Source organism: Hippoglossus hippoglossus, chromosome 21 (genome assembly GCF_009819705.1).
Source record: "Hippoglossus hippoglossus isolate fHipHip1 chromosome 21, fHipHip1.pri, whole genome shotgun sequence".
In the NCBI taxonomy this organism is placed as follows: Eukaryota; Metazoa; Chordata; class Actinopteri; order Pleuronectiformes; family Pleuronectidae; genus Hippoglossus; species Hippoglossus hippoglossus.
In genome coordinates, this window is record NC_047171.1 from 20,499,819 (window position 1) to 20,515,655 (window position 15,837).

At 40.6% G+C, this 15,837-nt stretch overlaps 1 protein-coding gene across 35 annotated transcripts in view; it reads left to right on the plus strand.

Annotated features, from left to right (window-relative positions):
• The window catches only part of neb (nebulin), a 56,902-nt gene that overhangs the window by 11,427 nt on the left and 29,638 nt on the right, over positions 1 to 15,837 (plus strand). For 24 of the 35 annotated variants that reach the window (XM_034574400.1, XM_034574433.1, XM_034574399.1 and 21 more), the window contains 49 exons: positions 82 to 195; positions 540 to 737; positions 834 to 941; positions 1,051 to 1,149; positions 1,273 to 1,377; positions 1,492 to 1,599; positions 1,730 to 2,043; positions 2,166 to 2,370; positions 2,471 to 2,575; positions 2,675 to 2,782; positions 2,875 to 3,186; positions 3,341 to 3,547; positions 3,639 to 3,743; positions 3,894 to 4,001; positions 4,110 to 4,421; positions 4,572 to 4,778; positions 4,882 to 4,986; positions 5,081 to 5,188; positions 5,304 to 5,615; positions 5,737 to 5,943; positions 6,050 to 6,154; positions 6,292 to 6,399; positions 6,504 to 6,815; positions 6,937 to 7,143; positions 7,228 to 7,332; positions 7,579 to 7,686; positions 7,798 to 8,109; positions 8,192 to 8,395; positions 8,550 to 8,654; positions 8,759 to 8,866; positions 9,103 to 9,414; positions 9,497 to 9,700; positions 9,860 to 9,964; positions 10,404 to 10,511; positions 10,748 to 11,059; positions 11,142 to 11,345; positions 11,500 to 11,604; positions 11,709 to 11,816; positions 12,053 to 12,364; positions 12,447 to 12,650; positions 12,867 to 12,971; positions 13,383 to 13,490; positions 13,592 to 13,903; positions 13,990 to 14,193; positions 14,296 to 14,400; positions 14,513 to 14,620; positions 14,710 to 15,021; positions 15,118 to 15,321; positions 15,507 to 15,611. In XM_034574400.1, the coding sequence (XP_034430291.1) occupies positions 82 to 195; positions 540 to 737; positions 834 to 941; positions 1,051 to 1,149; positions 1,273 to 1,377; positions 1,492 to 1,599; positions 1,730 to 2,043; positions 2,166 to 2,370; positions 2,471 to 2,575; positions 2,675 to 2,782; positions 2,875 to 3,186; positions 3,341 to 3,547; positions 3,639 to 3,743; positions 3,894 to 4,001; positions 4,110 to 4,421; positions 4,572 to 4,778; positions 4,882 to 4,986; positions 5,081 to 5,188; positions 5,304 to 5,615; positions 5,737 to 5,943; positions 6,050 to 6,154; positions 6,292 to 6,399; positions 6,504 to 6,815; positions 6,937 to 7,143; positions 7,228 to 7,332; positions 7,579 to 7,686; positions 7,798 to 8,109; positions 8,192 to 8,395; positions 8,550 to 8,654; positions 8,759 to 8,866; positions 9,103 to 9,414; positions 9,497 to 9,700; positions 9,860 to 9,964; positions 10,404 to 10,511; positions 10,748 to 11,059; positions 11,142 to 11,345; positions 11,500 to 11,604; positions 11,709 to 11,816; positions 12,053 to 12,364; positions 12,447 to 12,650; positions 12,867 to 12,971; positions 13,383 to 13,490; positions 13,592 to 13,903; positions 13,990 to 14,193; positions 14,296 to 14,400; positions 14,513 to 14,620; positions 14,710 to 15,021; positions 15,118 to 15,321; positions 15,507 to 15,611 (8,658 nt within the window). The remainder of the gene's footprint in view (positions 1 to 81; positions 196 to 539; positions 738 to 833; positions 942 to 1,050; positions 1,150 to 1,272; positions 1,378 to 1,491; positions 1,600 to 1,729; positions 2,044 to 2,165; positions 2,371 to 2,470; positions 2,576 to 2,674; positions 2,783 to 2,874; positions 3,187 to 3,340; positions 3,548 to 3,638; positions 3,744 to 3,893; positions 4,002 to 4,109; positions 4,422 to 4,571; positions 4,779 to 4,881; positions 4,987 to 5,080; positions 5,189 to 5,303; positions 5,616 to 5,736; positions 5,944 to 6,049; positions 6,155 to 6,291; positions 6,400 to 6,503; positions 6,816 to 6,936; positions 7,144 to 7,227; positions 7,333 to 7,578; positions 7,687 to 7,797; positions 8,110 to 8,191; positions 8,396 to 8,549; positions 8,655 to 8,758; positions 8,867 to 9,102; positions 9,415 to 9,496; positions 9,701 to 9,859; positions 9,965 to 10,403; positions 10,512 to 10,747; positions 11,060 to 11,141; positions 11,346 to 11,499; positions 11,605 to 11,708; positions 11,817 to 12,052; positions 12,365 to 12,446; positions 12,651 to 12,866; positions 12,972 to 13,382; positions 13,491 to 13,591; positions 13,904 to 13,989; positions 14,194 to 14,295; positions 14,401 to 14,512; positions 14,621 to 14,709; positions 15,022 to 15,117; positions 15,322 to 15,506; positions 15,612 to 15,837) is intronic. The other 11 variants (XM_034574422.1, XM_034574421.1, XM_034574423.1 and 8 more) reach the window with 11 other exon arrangements.

Genomic DNA, 15,837 nt, shown 5'->3' on the forward strand with positions numbered 1-15,837 from the left:
AGTTACGTTTATGACTCCGTTTGGTCACAGTACTGTTTTTTGGATATCTAATTATTGACAGCATGTTATATTTTTTTGAAGGTGAAATATAAAAAGGAGTATGAGAAGAACAAGGGACAGATGGTTGGAGCCCTCAGTATCCACGACGATCCCAAGATCTTACACTCCGTTCACGTGGCCAGCATCCAGAGTGATGTGAGTCATCAACTTGCCATGAGTCTTCATTATTTACATTTTCCTTTATATTAATTCAAGAGCAAAATTTGGAAATTAGAGTAAAATTTGAGCTGAGTTAAGACGTCATTCAAACAATCTCTTTGTGAAACCTTTAATAAATTGGTTCTTAAAGGTCTAGTTAAATTCCCTCTATTTTTGGAACTGTTGTTTGCTGTTTTTTATCTGTTTTTTATATTCTTGTGTTTTCTTTTATGCAAATATAACCTACTTCCATGGTTATTTGTTGTTTTTAATGTGTAACACTTGGTAACTTCTTTGAAAAAGTGATGTATGAATTAATCTTTCCTCACCTATTTCCACAGCGCAATTATAAAAAGGACTATGAAAAGATGAAAACCAAGTACCATGCACCTCTGGACATGATGGCGGTCACCTTGGCTAAGAAATCCCAGGCGATTGCCAGCATGGCTGGATATAGGAAAATCAACCCCAACTACTTCCTTCCCTATGACAGTGTGCTGCTGGATCTTGCCAAGAAAGCCAACTCCATCCAGAGTAATGTAAGTATAGACAAACTTCATAAGGTTTTATTACTGGCAATTCTTCAAGGAATTAATTATGTGTTGAAACCATGAATTGTTTTGTCTCTATCACAGAATGAGTACAAGTCTGACTACAACGCCAATACCAAGGGTACACCATGGATCCCCTATGGCTCTATTGAGGTGGAAACTGCCAAGAAAGCAGCAGATATCCTTAGTGAGGTATGTGTGAAACAGCATCACGTCAGTCTCCCTGGTTAGACTTTCCCCACTGCTATTTTATGTATGGCAGGAAATATCACATAACATGTTCATTGTATGTCTCTTACAGAAAAAATACAGACAACGTCCAGACACCTTTAAATTCACAGCGATCGATGACCACCCAACCATGATGCAGGCCAAAGTGAACCAGCTTCAGAGGAGTGACGTGAGTCTACCATCAATCTCACTGTTAATTCTGGAGGGAGAACTCTGCACTGTTTTTAATTTGTAATTTGATCTTAGTACAGCACATGTGACATATACCTTTTGTTGTCTTCTTTCCTTACAGCTGTTCTACAAGAGAGGTCTAGAGGAGATTCATCAGAAGTATTCTCTGCCTCATGATGTCCCTGAGTTCCTCCAGGCCAAGTGCAATGCCTACAACATCAGCAAGGTGATGCATACAAATACTGAGAGATCACATTTTTTTATTCTATAAATAAAGTATGACTCATTGCTCTTATTCAGTCTTCATGTCTTTTGCTGTTGTTTATATCTATCATTTCAGAACTACTACAAGCTTGCCTGGCAGGAGAGAATTGCCGAGGGTTATGACATGAGGTCCGATGCTATCTCTGTGATTGCTGCCAAAGCTGCCAGACATGCTGTCAGCGATGTAAGTTTTTTAAAAGACTGAGGCAACTTCTCAGACTCCACCTTGCTATGTACCAGGCATACTGCACATTTTCCAATGCCAATGGAATATGACTTCTAATCAAAGATGCTACATGCCTTTCACCTTTTAGGTCCAATATAAAAAGGCCTACGAGAAGGCCAGAGGCCACCATGTTGGCTTCCGTAGCATCCAGGACGATCCTCTGCTGGTTCACTACATGGCTGTGGCTAAGATGCAGAGCGAGAAGAACTACAAGAAGGACTACCACAAGGCCAAGCTGAAGTACCACACCCCAGTGGACATGCTGAGTTTGGTTCATGCCAAACATGCCTCATTAGTGCAGACCTCTGCTGGTTACAAGCAGCGCAACAATAACTACTGTCTTCTGCCTGGTTCTATGAGTCTGAACCTTGCTCGCAACATGAACTTCAACGCCAGTGATGTAAGTTTCATTTTTCCTTTAAGCGAACATAATTTTGATAAATACTTACAGAAAGGATTACAGATGGTGTTTTCACATCTACATTACTTTTAATTTCTCACTTGTTTCTTTATCATTTTCAGTATAACTATAAAATGGATTACGAGCTTGGAGTTAAGGGAACTGGCTGGATTCCCATTGGTTCCCTGGAGGTGGAGAAAGCCAAAACAGCAGCTAAAGCTCTGGATGAGAGGACGTATCGTCAGCGTCCAGGCTCCCTCAAATTCACCAGTAAATCTGACTCCATGAGCATGGAGCTGGCCAAGGCCAACTCCAAGATCCTCAATATGGTGAGGAGAAAGAAACGGAAGAACTCAATAATTTGACTTTGGTCTATGAATTTCTTTTTAGAAATAAACATAAAACAAACTTTTCAATGTTTTTATACAGAAAGAGTACAAGGCCAGTGGAGAGAAGTTCATGCACACTTACCATCTCCCTGCTGATGCCCCTGAACTGATGCAAGCCAGATACAACGCTGTCAACATCAGCAAGGTTAGTTGCAGATTCCTTAAGCACATTTGCAGCCTTTCTGGATGCATACAAAAAATATTTCTATATCTGGAATACAAGACTGATTATCTTTTCATTTAGAATTACTACACCTATAAACATCGTCAAGATCTGCTCAAAGGACATCACATGAAGGAAGATGCTATTTCTATAATTGCTGCAAAATCATCCAGAGACATCGCCAGCAATGTAAGTTGTGATCATACTTTTACTAATATTATTCAAAATGTACTCAATTTAGTAGTGTTATTCATAATTGCTAATGTTTTTCTTTTATAAAGTACAAGTACAAGCTGGCTTATGAGAAGGCCAGAGGCCACCATGTTGGCTTCCGCAGCATCCAGGACGATCCTCTGCTGGTTCACTACATGGCTGTGGCTAAGATGCAGAGCGAGAAGAACTACAAGAAGGACTACCACAAGGCCAAGCTGAAGTATCACACCCCAGTGGACATGATGAGTGTGGTCCAGGCCAAGCATGCCTCTACTGTTCAAACTATGACTGGATACAAAAAGATTCCTCACAGCTTCATTCTCCTGCCTGACAACCTTCACATTCAGCGGTGTCGCAACATGATGGAGATTCAGAGCGATGTATGTTTTCACTGTTCACCTATTATATGTTACCATAATGTAATACTAATATAAATGTTGTATTTGTAAGTAATTTGATTGATATTCACAGGAGAAAAAACAATATGTGATGTTTGATGACACTCTTAATCTTTTTTCCTTTATATGTCTGCAGAATTTGTACAAGTCAGATTATAGCAACTTCTGTAAAGGCACAGGGTGGATCCCTATTGGTTCTCTGGATGTTGAGAAGGCCAAAACTGCTAGTGCTGCATTGAAAGAAAGGGGCTACCGCCAGCATCCCAGCACTCTCAAATTTACGAGCAAGAGTGATGCCATGAACATGACTCTGGCTCTTACCAACTCAAAGCAGCTGGACAATGTAATAATGGCTTCTCTCTCTAATATATTGACATACTAAAGCATGTTAGTTCAAAATTTCTGTTAAATATTTCTTGTTTTCCTTCCTCTAGGCTGCATATAAAGCTTCTGGTGAGAAGTTCTTGCACACTTATCATCTGCCTGCTGACAGCCCCGAGTTCCTCCAGGCTAAGTTCAATGCCCAGACCCTTAGTGAGGTTAGAGCACAATACATTCTATTAAAATCAATATTAAATGTTGTTTAATCAGCAAATATACAAGTCAAAGGAATATAACTTGCCTGGAAATGCCATCTTCATGTGTTTCAGCATCATCTGTGTACCTAACACTTCTTTGTTTATCAACAGAGTCACTACAGGCACAAGTGGCTGGAAGATATTGCTAAGGGATACGATATGAAGCCCGACGCTATTTCAGTCCTGCATGCCAAGCATGGCAGACACATTGCCAGCAATGTATGTAAATCCTACACTTACCCAACACAGTTTTTGTTGTGTGTAAAGTGAATTTAAGTGAAACAGCTATAATCTACAAGTAACTTATTCCTTTCCTTTTTCTTTTAGGTCCAATACAAAAAGGCCTACGAGAAGGCCAGAGGCCACCATGTTGGCTTCCGCAGCATCCAGGACGATCCTCTGCTGGTTCACTACATGGCTGTGGCTAAGATGCAGAGCGAGAAGAACTACAAGAAGGACTACCACAAGTCCAAGCTGAAGTATCACACCCCAGTGGACATGATGAGTGTGGTCCAAGCCAAGCATGCCTCTACTGTTCAAACTATGACTGGATACAAAAAGATTCCTCACAGCTTCATTCTCCTGCCTGACAACCTTCACCTGCAGCGGTGTCACAAAATGAACACCCAGTCAAGTGACGTGAGTGGCACTGGCAGTTTTTAAAACCTTGTTTTAGATGTGATGACATTAAATATGCACTACATTGTGGGCTTGATTTAAAGTTTAATGGAACTTCATGTAAACTTTAGAAATAATATGTATCATATCTTCATTGTCAAATTTTTTCAGTGTGATTACAAGTCTGAATGGAACAACTACATCAAAGGTATTGGATGGGTCCCTATTGGTTCAATTGGAGTTGAGACTGCCAAGCTCGGTGGTCAGATTCTGAGCGAACACAAGTACCGCACTCCTGCATCCAACTTCAAGTCCAAGAAGCTGATGGACTCCATGGACTTGACTCTGGCTACTGCAAACAACAAGATCATGAACAAGGTGAAACATGTTTAAATATGTAGTGCACCTTTGCAAATTTTTAATTAATGTTCTTGCCAATATGCAACCTACTTAATTATTTTTCTGGTGTCTTTATTTATAGAAATCCTACACTGCAGCTTGGGACCAGGACAAACGGACAATCCACGTCATGCCAGATTCTCCTGAGATTGTCCTGGCCAAGGCTAATGCCCTCAACATGAGCAATGTCAGGCATTAAATACCATTACAAACGTTCATTTTTATGAGTTTAGCTTAATTAGATTTATTTTGTTCATATTAATTTATATGTCTTTCCACAGAAACTTTACAAAGCCGGTGTTGTGGAGATGGCGAATAAGGGCCACAATCTCAAAGCAGATGCCATCTCTATTGTGGCTGCCAAGTCTAATACCACTATTGCCAGTAATGTAAGTTGTAAGAAATCTTTTATGTGAAATCAATTTTCTCAATATAGCTACTAAGATTCATATTATAGAACTATATAGTCTCTGTGAGTGACAAACATTGTGTTTGCTGTCACAGTACAAGTACAAGCTGGCTTATGAGAAGGCCAGAGGCCACCATGTTGGCTTCCGCAGCATCCAGGACGATCCTCTGCTGGTTCACTACATGGCTGTGGCTAAGATGCAGAGCGAGAAGAACTACAAGAAGGACTACCACAAGTCCAAGCTGAAGTATCACACCCCAGTGGACATGATGAGTGTGGTCCAGGCCAAGCATGCCTCTACTGTTCAGACTATGGCTGGATACAGAAAAATCCAGCACAGTTACGCTCTCCTCCCTGATGCCATTAACCTTGTGCAGGCTCGCAAAATGAATGTCCAGGCCAGTGATGTAAGTTCAAATTGCTGTGCTATACCTACAATAATTATATCCTTTTAGAAAGGCAGATAATGATTAATAATTGTAGTATGATCCCTAAGATTCATGAGGTCTTCTTTGAAATTTCTTTTAGTGTGATTACAAGTCTGAATGGAACAACTACATCAAAGGTATTGGATGGGTCCCTATTGGTTCAATTGGAGTTGAGACTGCCAAGCTCGGTGGTCAGATTCTGAGCGAACACAAGTACCGCACTCCTGCATCCAACTTCAAGTCCAAGAAGCTGATGGACTCCATGGACTTGACTCTGGCTACTGCCAACAACAAGATAATGAATAAGGTGTGGTCTGTTTAACTGTTCCCTAAAGTGTGGGGTCACAAAAATGCTAAAAATAATCGCTAATTGCCATTATAATTAATTTGTTTTTCTGGCAATTCGTTTACAGAAAGCTTACACTGCAGCTTGGGACCAGGACAAACGGACAGTCCACGTCATGCCAGATTCACCTGAGATCGTCCTGGCCAAGGCTAATGCCCTCAACATGAGCAATGTAAGCACGATCATCGAAACTGATAAATCAATCTCTTCTCATAGTCAATATTGTTGATGCTTAATGATGATCAGTCTGTGAATATTTGTAAACACTGTTTTATTTCACTGTTATATCACATTTGTGTCTTTCTATAGAAACTTTACAAAGCCGGAGTTGTGGCGATGGTCAATAAGGGCCACAACCTTAAAGCAGATGCCATCTCAATTGTTGCCGCCAAGTCTAACACCACTATTGCCAGTAATGTAAGTTGTAATATGGAATTAATATTCACAATATAGCTGCTAAAATTCACATAATACAACAGTAAAGTTTCTGTGAGTGACAAAGATTTTGTTTGCTCTCACAGTACAAGTACAAGCTGGCTTATGAGAAGGCCAGAGGCCACCATGTTGGCTTCCGCAGCATCCAGGACGATCCTCTGCTGGTTCACTACATGGCTGTGGCTAAGATGCAGAGCGAGAAGAACTACAAGAAGGACTACCACAAGTCCAAGCTGAAGTATCACACCCCAGTGGACATGATGAGTGTGGTCCAGGCCAAGAAGGCCTCTGCTGTTCAGACTATGGCTGGATACAAGCAGATTACCTCCCGCTACACCGTGCTGCCTGATGCCATGAACCTGCGACTGGCTCGTAACATGCAGTTCATTGCAAGTGATGTATGTAAAAAGACTTGCTTATTTGTAGAATATTTAATACAGAAATCAAAGTTTTATATTAATGTTACCATTACTGTGTGTTGCTGTATTGCCAATACTGTTTCGTTGGTATCCCCCCCAGAACCAGTACAAGAGTGAGTATGATAGCTTCATAAAGGGAATAGGATGGGTTCCTATCGGTTCGCTGGATGTTGAGAGAGCAAAAATAGCCAGCCGGATATTCAGTGAGAAACGATATCGTCAAAGTCCTACCAACTTAAAATTCACCAAAGACATGCAGTCCATGGATGTGGTACTGGCCACTGCCAACAACCAGATTATGGATAAGGTACGAGATTAGACTTCAAATGAAATGAACAGAAAGTTCCTATTAATTATGTTAAATCAAATCAAGTACATTTTCGTTTTTTAGAAATCTTACCTCAAAGCCTGGGAAAAGGACAAGACTACGATTCACATCATGCCTGATGCAATGGACATTGTTCTGGCTAAAGGGAACAAGAAAAACTACAGTGAGGTACGTTGTAATACCTTCATTTTTCTACAAATTAATTTCTCGATCTGTCATTATTCATAACAACAAAATGAACAGCACTGTGTAAAAGGTTTTAAAGTTTAGGGCACTAAAATGAATATTAGGATGCTTTCAAATATATTACCATGTAATTTTTTTTTTTCTTCGTAGTACTGTATGTCCAGCAATGACAGACAGGAAATTAGTACACTGAGCACAGTTAAAAATGTGTAATATCTCTCTCTTTAGAAACTGTACAAATTGGACAATGAGCTCTCCAAGAAGAAGGGCCATCATGTTCGTGGTGATGCCATTGCAGTCCAGGCTGCTAAGACCTCCACTGTTATCGCTAGTGATGTAAGTATCTGAGTGGCATTTCTATTCTCTTCTGTCTAATCTGAGTATAATTACATATTTTTACCCCGACCGGATTTAAGTTATCAAAATCTTTACACTTGCTTCTTCCAGTACAAGTACAAGACAGGATACCGTAAGCAGATCGGCCACCACATCGGGGCCCGCTGCGTGCAGGACGACCCTCTGCTCGTGCTGGCTCTGAACTCAGCCAGGATTGCCAGTGATGCTCTGTACAAGAAGGACTTCAACAAGTCCAAGACCAAGTTCAACCTGCCAGTGGACATGATTGCGTTTGAACTGGCCAAGAAGAACCAGATCCAGGTCAACCACGCCAACTACATCACCCGTTTGCACAACTGGACTTGCCTGCCAGACTCCAGCGATGTCGTCCAGGCCAGACGTGCTTATGACATCCAGAGTGATGTGAGTATATGATTTTTTGGAATGTATATTTTTCCAATTTGGGACATTTCTCACAACAAGAAACCCTTTTTGTTCTTTCCAGAATATTTACAAGGAGGATCAGAGATCGATGCAGGGTATTGGATGGGTGCCTATAGGTTCACTGGATGTAGTGAAGGCGAAGAAAGCTTGTGAGATCCTGAGTGAAAGAGGGTATCGTCAGCCCCCATCCAACTACAAGTTCAAGAGCACCACTGAGGACATGGCCATGGCACTGGCTAAGGCCAATGCTCAGGTTATGAACAAGGTAAGAAATCCCATTTAAATAATTATGCAGTAAAATTTTAAACTACTCAACTATTTATGAACATGAATTTTTTTTAATTTTATCTTAACAATGAAAACATTCTAGAGTTCATATTGTCAGTAAATTCCTGTGTCGTTGGTTTCTTTGCCTGCAGAAATCCTATCATGAAGCCTGGGAGAATGACAAGACAAAGATCCATCTTATGCCTGATGCTATGGATATTATACTGGCCAAAGCAAACAATGTCAACTACAGCTTGGTATGTAAAAGATTTAACAGTTATCACGGAACAAAAGGATTACTTGCATGAATACATGTACAGTATATATGTAATTTCTTTGGCATGTTTTTGTTTGTTTACAGAAAAAGTACACACAGGCCCATGAAGATGCCAAGAAGAAGGGCTACGATATACGCAATGATGCCGTCTCTATCATTGCAGCCAGGGCTTCCAGGGATATTGCCAGTGATGTAAGTGTTGAATTGAAAAAAACAGATAATTGTGATATTCATCATATTTGCAGCAGGGAGGTATTTTACATGTAGAACATTCTCTCCTATTGGACGGATGTCATGCAATTCACTTTTGGCAGCTAATTCTAGTTTGCCAGTTTGAGTATTGTGAACAAAATGACCTAATTTTCCACATTGTAAAAAGTGTGAATGTAACTGGTACACACAATTAAATAATTAATTTTTTCTTCCAGTACAAGTACAAGACAGGATACCGTAAGCAGATCGGCCACCACATCGGGGCCCGCTGCGTGCAAGACGACCCTCTGCTCGTGCTGGCTCTGAACTCAGCCAGGATTGCCAGTGATGCTCTGTACAAGAAGGACTTCAACAAGTCCAAGACCAAGTTCAACCTGCCAGTGGACATGATTGCGTTTGAACTGGCCAAGAAGAACCAGATCCAGGTCAACCACGCCAACTACATCACCCGTTTGCACAACTGGACTTGCCTGCCAGACTCCAGCGATGTCGTCCAGGCCAGACGTGCTTATGACATCCAGAGTGATGTGAGTATATGATTTTTTGGAATGTATATTTTTCCAATTTGGGACATTTCTCACAACAAGAAACCCTTTTTGTTCTTTCCAGAATATTTACAAGGAGGATCAGAGATTGATGCAGGGTATTGGATGGGTGCCTATAGGTTCACTGGATGTAGTGAAGGCGAAGAAAGCTTGTGAGATCCTGAGTGAAAGAGGGTATCGTCAGCCCCCATCCAACTACAAGTTCAAGAGCACCACTGAGGACATGCCCATGGCACTGGCTAAGGCCAATGCTCAGGTTATGAACAAGGTAAGAAATCCTATTATATAAATAATATGCAGTGTAGTATTAAACTATTCTATCAACTATTTATAAACATGAAAAGGAAATAATTTTATCATAAAGTAGAACACATCCAGAGTTCATATTCTCAGTAAATTCTCATGTTGTTGGTTTCTTTGCCTGCAGAAATCCTATAATGAAGCCTGGGAGAATGACAAGACAAAGATCCATCTTATGCCTGATGCTATGGATATTCTACTGGCCAAAGCAAACAACGTCAACTACAGCTTGGTATGTAAAAAATGTAACAGTAATGGTGGTACAGCAACTGTAATTTATGGAAAACTTTCAATTATGGCTTGGAGATATGATTAAAATCTAGATTTTTTATCAATTAAGATGTGTTTCTGATATTGATAAATATATATCTAGGTATGTAAAATCACAAATAAGACAATCAACTAAATGTTCAGTAGAATTAACCCTTCTATGCATTACATCAGACAAACTCATGATGTCTCATACTCAAACTCATAATAATATATTTTGTATACATTTCTAGTTACGTCAGGCTTTTAATTATTTATTTGGATAAAAGTGTTTCATATATGATAATATGAAGAAATGATTCAACTTAAACAAAACAATTATACTTACTTATCATCTAGCTCCATTTAAAATGAAAAATGAACATGTTTAACATCTGTGGCATGTTTTTGTTTGTTTACAGAAAAAGTACACACAGGCCCATGAAGATGCCAAGAAGAAGGGTTACGATATACGCAATGATGCCGTCTCTATCATTGCAGCCAGGGCTTCCAGGGATATTGCCAGTGATGTAAGTGTTGAATTGAAAAGTAACAGATAATTGTGATATTCATCATATTTACAGCAGGGAGGTATTTTACATGTAGAACATTCTCTCCTATTGGACGGATGTCATGCATTTCACTTTTGGCAGCTAATTCTAGTTTGCCAGTTTGAGTATTGTGAACAAATGACCTAATTTTCCGCATTGTAAAAAGTGTGAATGTAACTGGTACACACAATCAAATAATTTATTTTTTCTTCCAGTACAAGTACAAGACAGGATACCGTAAGCAGATCGGCCACCACATCGGGGCCCGCTGCGTGCAAGACGACCCTCTGCTCGTGCTGGCTCTGAACTCAGCCAGGATTGCCAGTGATGTTCTGTACAAGAAGGACTTCAACAAGTCCAAGACCAAGTTCAACCTGCCAGTGGACATGATTGCGTTTGAACTGGCCAAGAAGAACCAGATCCAAGTCAACCACGCCAACTACATCACCCGTTTGCACAACTGGACTTGCCTGCCAGACTCCAGCGACGTCGTCCAGGCCAGACGTGCTTATGACATCCAGAGTGATGTGAGTATATGATTTTTTTTAATGTATATTTTTCCAATTTGGGACATTTCTCACAACAAGAAACCCTTTTTGTTCTTTCCAGAATATTTACAAGGAGGATCAGAGATTGATGCAGGGTATTGGATGGGTGCCTATAGGTTCACTGGATGTAGTGAAGGCGAAGAAAGCTTGTGAGATCCTGAGTGAAAGAGGGTATCGTCAGCCCCCATCCAACTACAAGTTCAAGAGCACCACTGAGGACATGCCCATGGCACTGGCTAAGGCCAATGCTCAGGTTATGAACAAGGTGAGAAATCCTATTTAAATAATTATGCAGTAAAGTATTAAACTACTCAACTATTTATGAACATGAATTTTTTTTTATTTTATCTTAAAAATGAAAACATTCCAGAGTTCATATTGTCAGTAAATTCCTGTGTCGTTGGTTTCTTTGCCTGCAGAAATCCTATCATGAAGCCTGGGAGAATGACAAGACAAAGATCCATCTTATGCCTGATGCTATGGATATTATACTGGCCAAAGCAAACAATGTCAACTACAGCTTGGTATGTAAAAGATTTAACAGTTATCACGGAACAAAAGGATTACTTGCATGAATACATGTACAGTATATATGTAATTTCTTTGGCATGTTTTTGTTTGTTTACAGAAAAAGTACACACAGGCCCATGAAGATGCCAAGAAGAAGGGCTACGATATACGCAATGATGCCGTCTCTATCATTGCAGCCAGGGCTTCCAGGGATATTGCCAGTGATGTAAGTGTTGAATTGAAAAAAACAGATAATTGTGATATTCATCATATTTGCAGCAGGGAGGTATTTTACATGTAAAACATTCTCTCCTATTGGACGGATGTCATGCATTTCACTTTTGGCAGCTAATTCTAGTTTGCCAGTTTGAGTATTGTGAACAAAATGACCTAATTTTCCGCATTGTAAAAAGTGTGAATGTAACTAGTACACACAATTAAATAATTAATTTTTTCTTCCAGTACAAGTACAAGACAGGATACCGTAAGCAGATCGGCCACCACATCGGGGCCCGCTGCGTGCAAGACGACCCTCTGCTCATGCTGGCTCTGAACTCAGCCAGGATTGCCAGTGATGCTCTGTACAAGAAGGACTTCAACAAGTCCAAGACCAAGTTCAACCTGCCAGTGGACATGATTGCGTTTGAACTGGCCAAGAAGAACCAGATCCAGGTCAACCACGCCAACTACATCACCCGTTTGCACAACTGGACTTGCCTGCCAGACTCCAGCGATGTCGTCCAGGCCAGACGTGCTTATGACATCCAGAGTGATGTGAGTATATGATTTTTTTTAATGTATATTTTTCCAATTTGGGACATTTCTCACAACAAGAAACCCTTTTTGTTCTTTCCAGAATATTTACAAGGAGGATCAGAGATCGATGCAGGGTATTGGATGGGTGCCTATAGGTTCACTGGATGTAGTGAAGGCGAAGAAAGCTTGTGAGATCCTGAGTGAAAGAGGGTATCGTCAGCCCCCATCCAACTACAAGTTCAAGAGCACCACTGAGGACATGCCCATGGCACTGGCTAAGGCCAATGCTCAGGTTATGAACAAGGTGAGAAATCCTATTCAAATAATTATGCAGATCCCCAGCACTGTTCCCTTCACCAGCCCTACAGATGCCATGAACATTGTTCTGGCAAAGAATAATGCCTTGACCATTAACAAAGTAGCATTCATCCTCACCTAGATTTACACTGGAGATTTCACTCTCACAATTTCTTTAGTTAAAAGCACACTTAAAATTTGGATTATCTGTGGTTTCTTCCAGCATCTCTACATCGATGCATGGGAGAAGGACAAGATCAAGCTGCACATCAAACCTGACACTCCGGAAATCGTCCTGTCTCAACAGAATGCTATCAACATGAGCAGGGTGAGTATTATTCATATTGCATGTGACAGGAAGACAATCCCTGAATATTTGTGTTGTGTGATCTTTTCTATCCTATCTATCTACAATATATCCTGACTAGTATTTATCTTGGTGGTGTGACAATCTTTTCTTATATTTGAAATAATTTTCACAGAATTTGGAAACCCTTTTAATGGCAGATATGTTAACTGATAACCACCTAAATATCATTGCTTGAATTAGCAGTCACAAGGGAGGTTCTTTGAATATGATCCTTTAACATAGTCCCACTGCAAACTTCCCACTGGGAATATTCTTGATATCCTTAAGCTTTTCTTAATGCCACAATTACACCTCCATTTGGTGTAAAAGACTTGAATAATCAAATAATTCTAGCATAGAAAATGTATTAATGTATGTCTTTCTTTGCAGAAACTATACAGACAAGGCTTTGAGGAAGCAATTAGCAAGGGCTATTTCCTCCCTCCGGATGCAGTCTCTGTGAGGGCTGCTAAGGCCTCAAGGGACATTGTCAGCGATGTGAGTGACTGTACTCCATCATATATCTGTTCATTTTATTGGCACATTGTGACGGATGTTCTAGTTGCAACATCAAGATCTTTTTCTGCCAATTTCTGTAGTACAAGTACAAGGTGGGATACCGTAAGCAGCTCGGCCACCACATCGGTGCTCGCTGCGTGCAAGACGACCCTCTGATCGTGCTGGCTCTGAACTCAGGAAAGATTGCCAGTGATGTTCTGTACAAGAAGGACTTCAACAAGTCCAAGACCAAGTTCAACCTGCCAGTAGATATGCTGAGCCTTGAATTGGCCAAGAAATGCCAGATTCAGGTCAATCACGCAAACTACATCACAAGGCTTCACCAGTGGACTTGCCTGCCAGACTCCAGTGATGTCGTACAGGCCAGGAAAGCCTATAATCTACAAAGTGATGTAAGCACTTCTTTGACATATTCAGCATACCTCAATATACGACACTCATGTGTTTTGATGTCACATGTTCACGCTTTTATCTTCAGGCTGTGTACAAAGCCGACATGGATGAGGTTGTAGGTGTGGGATGGATCCCCATTGGTTCGCTGGATGTGTTGAAAGCCAAGAATGCTGGAAAAATCCTCAATGAACATCTCTACAGGCAGAAACCACAAACACTGAAGTATAAGACTGACATGACCTCCATGTCCATGGTCTTAGCCAAAACAAATGCTGAAACTATCAACAAGGTAAAGAACATCCCTCTTTTACAAATGATGTACATTTACTGAGTCTTCATCTTGCGATTACTAATTTGTGTTCATGATTTCTTTTTTGGTTTCTCCCCATAGAAAAACTACATTGCGGCTTGGGAGGCTGAGAAGATGAAGACTCATGTGATCCCTGACATGCCTGAGATGTTGCTTTCCAAAGCTAATGCATACAACATCAGCAAGGTATGTTTGTTTCGACTTGATCTAGGTTTCTCTGTAGTTGTCAGTGAATTTAAGCATTTTGGGCATCATGGTTTTCATTTTGTAATTCATTTGTTTTCATTTCTGTTTTCAGAAACTCTACAGGCAAGGTGTCGATGAGATGTTCAGAAAGGGCTATGACCTCAAGGCCGATGCTGTCTCTGTAATTGCTGCCAAACGAGGAAGAGAAATTATCAGCGATGTACGTAACTTGAAGTTAAATTCTCACCTCTCTTATTGTGACATTTGTTTATTCACTGAACTTTCACTTTCCTCTTTCTCTCGGTGCAGTACAAATACAAGACAGGATACCGCAAGCAGGTGGGCCACCACATCGGGGCCCTCAGTGTTCGCGACGACCCTCTGATCATGCTGGCTATGAACTCAGGCAAGATTGCCAGTGATGCCTTGTACAAGAAGGACTTCAACAAGTCCAAGACCAAGTTCCACCTGCCAGTGGACATGCTGAATCTTGAACTGGCCAAGAAATGCCAGATCCAGGTCAATGACTTCAACTACAGGACTCACCTGCACAACTGGACCTGCCTGCCAGACTCCACTGATGTGGTCCAGGCCAGAAAGGCGTATGACCTGCAGAGTGACGTAAGTTTTGAGACTGTTGTCAAACTGTATTTGCTGACTACTCCATTCACATTAAATTTAAACTAACTGTGACTCTGCTTGTCTCCCTACTTTTAGGCCGTGTACAAGGCTGACATGGAATGGATCAGGGGGACTGGTTGGGTGCCAATAGGGTCAGTTGATGTGGAAAAGGCCAAGAAAGCAGGAGAGATCCTCAGTGAGATTAAGTACCGTCAGCATCCTAGGAACTTCAAGTTCACTGCCAATACATGTGACATGCCATATGCCCTTGCTCAGGCCAATGCCCAGATCATGGATAAGGTAAAGACAGCTCATCCTAATTCATATTATTTCATTGGAGTTAATTGTATTTTTCCCCATCAACAGAAAAGTATAACATGTTTAGGTGTAACTTGTTTTAGCCAAAGCTCTGTTTGTATTATGTTCATGTTCTACGACAAAATAAAGTCAGGTGTCACTAATCTGTGTTCATATGCTGTTTACAGAAAGCTTATACTGCTGCCTGGGAAAATGATAAGACCAAACTTCACGTCATGCCTGACACCCCAGAGATTGTCCTGGCCAAACAGAATAAACTCAACACCAGTCTGGTAAAGCAGCACCTCTCTATTTATTTGTATAACCAATTCATATATTGCAGATCATTGATATATCAGAAACTGTCTTTTTATTAAATATGCTTATAGGCCTTAGTTTGAGGATTGGAACGAAATGATAACATGATGGCAGACTTTTTCATCACATCATCATCTAGTGTAATTTTAATTGTCTGCTCCATTGGTTCTGTATCTTGTATCAAATGAGACACATCATTGA